Source organism: Camellia sinensis, chromosome 3, assembly GCF_055761805.1.
Source record: "Camellia sinensis isolate YWXY chromosome 3, ASM5576180v1, whole genome shotgun sequence".
NCBI classification, from domain to species: domain Eukaryota; kingdom Viridiplantae; phylum Streptophyta; class Magnoliopsida; order Ericales; family Theaceae; genus Camellia; species Camellia sinensis.
This window is the reverse complement of record NC_138963.1, coordinates 111,427,371-111,432,943: the sequence shown is the minus strand read 5'-3', so window position 1 is coordinate 111,432,943 and position 5,573 is coordinate 111,427,371. Positions and strand designations below refer to the sequence as shown.

At 42.1% G+C, this 5,573-nt stretch overlaps 1 protein-coding gene across 1 annotated transcript; it reads left to right on the top strand.

Annotated features, from left to right (window-relative positions):
- The first annotated feature begins 1,141 nt into the window (after nucleotides 1-1,141).
- On the top strand, nucleotides 1,142-1,753 carry LOC145821760 (uncharacterized). The gene has a single exon (XM_082918322.1). The coding sequence runs from the start codon at nucleotides 1,142-1,144 to the stop codon at nucleotides 1,751-1,753; it is 612 nt and encodes a 203-aa protein (XP_082774448.1).
- Nucleotides 1,754-5,573: the final 3,820 nt, after the last annotated feature.

Sequence of the window (5,573 nt, the reverse complement as noted above, 5' to 3'; positions counted from 1 at the left end):
CACAAAGGAAAGCAGGAAGAAGAAAGCAACGGCAGATCAAAAGCTTACAGATTGGATCTTCTAGATTCAAAAAATCAACATTGAACCTGAGAAAGGGAGCTATCTTCAAATCAGCAGCAACTGCCATTTCACTCTCAATGGCAAACAAATCTAGTAGAGGGAGGATTGCTCTGTCTGAAGCAGAAGCAACATTGGAACTGGGCAAAACTCTCGGCAGTGACTTTGAAGGCAAGGATGAGGAGGTAATTAGCAAACTGTAGCAGCTGGAAGCTAATGATCTGGAGAAAGTTAGAGCACGGGTTGGGGATGCCAACTAGGCTACTACCATCAGGGGACCAAAAGTGCAAAATTTGTTTACATAAAGATACAGTCATGGAATATAAGAGGGATTGGCAGACCAGAGAAAAGAAGAAAGATCAAGAAAAGTATTTTGGAAAGAAAAGTGGATATCATCTTAATCCAAGAGACTAAGTCTAAGGTAAACATAGGTCTCATAAGATCCATGTGGCCCGATGATCAATTTGAGTTCATGGCTATTGAAGCTGTTGGTAGAGCTGGGGGTTTGTTGTGCATTTGGAATCCAGAGGTCTTCCAACTCAATGCTTCCTGCTATAACCATAGTTTCTTGCTGCTGTCAGGAACATTATTTTTCAGCTTTTCTTGTGTCATTGTTAATATATATGCTCCTAATGATGTGGCAAAAAGACAAGAGCTTTGGGTCAGTTTAGTGAAGCTTAAACCCAATTTCCCAGGGCCTTGGTGTATGGGAGGGGATTTTAACGAAATTAGAAATTTATCTGAGAAAGTTGGGTGTTCCAGCAAGGATAGAGGAATGAGGGACTTTAACGCCATGATAGAACAAATGGAACTAATGCACATGCCCATGCTTGGGAGAAAGTTAACTTGGTGTAACTCTCAGGATAGGGATAATTGGAATAGAATCGGTAGATTCCTAGTCCACCATGAATGGATGCAAAACTTTACTCTCAAACTCTAGGGTCTTCCTAGACAACTATCAGATCACTGCCCAATTATTTTGATGGAGGATGATAGAGATTAGGGCCCTCGACCATTTAGAGTTCTTAACGTTTGGCTCTTACATCCTAAGTTCCTACCATTTGTGAAACAAAGTTGGTCTAGGATGAATGTAGAAGAATGGGCAGGATATAAATGTCTTATGAAATTCAAAGCCCTGAAACAGGCATTAAAACAATGGAATTTAGAGGTGTTTAGGAGGGTTGAATCCAGGCTAAAAAGCATTGAGAAGGAAGCTCATGCCATGGATCTATTAGCTGAAGAAAGGCCACTTCTTGCCAAAGAATCATGTCGAAGAAAGGAGGTTAGCGGGAAAGCTTGGAGATTGAACAAAATGCTAGAATGGATCTGGATGCAAAAATCTAGACTAAACTGGGCTCTGAAAGGGATAGAAATACAAGGTTTTTTTCACATCATGGCATGTAGCAGAAATAGTAGAAATACCTTGGGCTTACTGCTTATGAATGGTTCTCGGATTAAGGAGCATAGGGAGGTTCGGGATGCAGTTTTTAATTACTTTGCCAGGCTTTTCTCTGAATCTTGGGGAACCAGACACAGATTATCTGGCCCCTTTAAGAACATTGGTGGTGCACAAGTTATGGATCATTTGGAGGGTGAGTTCACTAAAGAGGAAATCAGATATGTTATCATGACCTGTGAGGGTAATAAAGCCCCTGGGCCCAATGGATTTAACATGGCATTCTTTAAGAAATGTTAGAGCATTGTGAAATCTGATGTGGTCAATTTCATGAGTGAGTTTTATCGAAATGCACATTTTGTTGGTGGAATAAATAGCTCATTTATTGCTTTGATTCCAAATTCCAATAGCCCTTCTTCTCTCAATGACTTTAGGCCAATTAGTTTGATTGGTTCTGATGCAGTGCTTATCGAAATAATAGTAACAATCTTAAGATCCGTTGATTCACACAAGAATACCGGAAATAAGACTCCTCTTTAGACCCGTTGATTCCCCAAGAATACCGAGTTTAAAAGCTCAACCAAAGTTGATTCACACAGAATTAACCAAAGTTGGAACAAAGAGTAATAAAACTCAAAATATATTAATCAAAAAACTCTAGAGCCCTAAGGCTTTACACCCACTATTTATAAGAAAAACAGAGGCTAACTCCACAAAGCAACACACGGGTTTGGAAATAGACTGAGGCAATAAAATATAATAAACTAAGGCAACAAAGGTAATAAAATATAATAAACTAAGGCAACAAGGAAAAGCTAACATAAGACAAATAATAAGGCAATGGCCAAAAGTGAACATAATAATAAACTAAAGCCATTGCTTGCTGTGCTGGTCACGGAATTACTGTGCTGGTCACGGAATTGCTGGCTACTTGCTGTGCTGGCGATGTGCTGGCTGCATCATTCCTTCCCTGGATGGAGAGAATTCGCCATCGAATTCGCAGCCTCGTTGGTGGTGTTGTCACCGTGATAAGGAATGAGGTATCGAACGTTGAACACATCGGAAGTACGAATATGACTAGGCAACTGCAAACGGTAGGCATTTGAATTGATTTTCTCCAAAATTGCAAGGGGCCCAATTTTTCGTGCGGCCAACTTGTTATATTCACCGGCTGAAAACCTGTCTTTTGTAAGAACAGCCCACACTAAGTCGCCAACTTCAAATTCGACCAATCGACATTTCTTGTCGGCTGTTAATTTATACTTAACGACTGATTGTTGTAAGTTGGACTGGGTTAATTTGTGCACCTCCTGAAGGTTGTGAATCAACTCTTCTGCCTTCCCATTTATGCGCTTTAAGTCTGGCACAGGTACTAAATCCAGCGGGGCCCGAGGTTAGTAGCCATAATTGACATAGAAGGGACTAAAACCCGAACTTTGATTTACAGAGCGATTGTAAGCAAACTCTGCTTGGTGCAATTTGTGATCCCATGATTTCAAATGATCCGTTACTAAACATCGTAACATGTTGCCCAAAGAACGATTGACAACTTCGGTCTGTCCATCTGTTTGAGGGTGATAGGCGCTACTGAAATCAAGCTTTGTGTTAGCCAAGCGCCACAGACATCTCCAAAAATGACTAAGAAATCGGGTGTCCCTGTCAGATACAATGGACTGAGGGAGCCCATGCAAACGATAGATTTCTCGAAAATATAGTTGGGCCACATTTACAGCATCCGTCGTCTTTTTGCACGCAATGAAATGGGCCATTTTTGAGAACCTGTCCACGACTACGTAGATGGAGTCACAACCTCGCTGAGTGCGCGGGAGTCCCAAAACAAAGTCCATACTAACGTCAGTCCATGGCTGGTTGGGCACGGGTAACGGCATGTATAAGCCTGCATTGGTCGCGGATCCTTTGGATACTTGGCAGATGCGACACCCGTCCACAAGCTTGAAAATTTCTTTCCTCATAGAAGGCCAAAAGTAAGAACTAGCCACAAGCTGCAAAGTTTTGTCACGCCCAACATGGCCTTCTTCATGCAACTCCTTGATAATTCTCAATCGAAGACTTGATGCAGGCACACACAATTGGTTGCCTTTGAAGAGGAATCCATCATGGAGAAGAAAGTCCGACCTCTGACCTGATTTAATTTCCGCTACAATACAAGAGAAATAGGGATCAACAGACAATAGTTCTTGAAAGGAATCGAATCCAAGTACCGTATTTCTCATAGTAGTAAGTAGAAAAGAACGGCGGCTAAGTGCATCAGCCACTTTGTTCAAGGCCCCTGATTTATGTTTAATCACAAAGGTGAATTGCTGTAGATATGCTGCCCAATTGGCGTGTCTTGAAGAAAGTTTGTCTTGGCTGTTGATGTGCTTCAACGCATCATGGTCAGAAAATAAAATGAATTCACTTTGGGACAGATAAGGATACCAATGTTTCAGGGATTGGACAATGGAATAAAATTCCACATCATAAGTGTTGTAGTTGCCTTTGGAACCACTAAGCTTCTCACTGAAATATGCAATTGGACGACCCCCTTGGCTCAAAACAGCCCCAATGCCCACTTTAGATGCATCAAAGTATAGCTCAAAGGTTTTAGCAAAATCTGGTAATATGAGGACTGGTGCTGAAGTTAATTTTTGTTTGAGTTGTTGGAATGCTTCTGTCGCTGCCTCTGTCCAACAGAATTGGCCAGCTTTCATGCAGTCCGTAATTGGTGCCATAATGTTACTAAAATGGGGAATGAACCGCCGATAGAACGAAGCCAACCCATGAAAGCTTCGTACGTCGTGAATGTTTTTTGGTACTGTCCAGTCATGAACTGCATTTACCTTGCTTTCATCCACAGAGAGGCCATCTTTAGATACGACATAACCGAGGAACACAACAGTATCGGTTAAGAAGGAACACTTGTTGGTGCCAACATAAAATTTTGCTTCCTGCAGTACTGATAGAACCTGGCGCAAATGCTGAAGGTGCAATTCATTATTAGCGCTATAAACCAAAATATCATCAAAATAAACAACAACAAACTTCCCGATAAAAGGCCGAAATAGTTGGTTCATCACACGCATAAAAGTACTAGGAGCGTTTGATAAACCAAATGGCATGACTAGCCACTCGTAAAGCCCCTCTCGAGTTTTGAAGGCTGTCTTCCATTCATCACCTTCCCGAATCCGAATCTGGTGGTAACCACTTTTCAAATCCAATTTGCTAAACACGGTTGCTCCACTTAACTGATCTAATAAGTCATCCAACCGAGGTATGGGGAACCTATAACGGATGGTGATCTTATTAATTGCTCGACTATCGACGCACATGCGCCATGAGCCATCTTTCTTGGGGGTCAATAGTGCAGGTACGGCACATGGACTGAGGCTTTCTCGGATGTGTCCTTTGGCTAACAATTCCTCCACTTGTCGGCGAAGTTCCTCATGCTCTTTTGGACTCATGCGGTAGTGGGGTCTATTTGGCAAATTTGATCCTGGAAGCAAATCAATTTGATGTTGTATGTCTCGCATGGGTGGTAACATTGGGGGTAACTCCTTGGGAAATACATCATGGAACTCTGCAATTAGAGCCTTCACAGGCTCAGGGATCTTATTCTCTGTAGCACTGTCTTTTCCTACTAGTACGAACACCATTCCCGTTTCAGCCACCTCCTCCAAGAACCGGTGCATAGACAATAAGCTAGAACTCTTCTCAGTGGCTAGCTTTGGTGCTTCTTCTCTATGAGGTTCAAGAACAATGCGGATCTTGTTAAATACAAAGGAGTAAGTGTTCTTTCGTCCATCGTGCAATACGTCGCGGTCAAATTGCCAAGGCCTTCCTAATAAAATATGGCAAGCATCCATCTGAACCACATCACACCATACCTTGTCCCTGTAATTAGAACCAATAGATAAGGGGACTAAACAACGCTTGGAAACTGTTACCTCCTTGCCTTTTTGAAGCCATGATAGTTTGTAGGGGTTGGGATGTTGGCTTGTACTTATTCCCAATTTTGCTACAGCGTCCTCCGCAATGACATTCTCACAACTTCCGGAATCAATTACGAACTTGCACACCTTCCCACTAATGGTACACGTGGATTGGAAGATGTTGTTTCGTA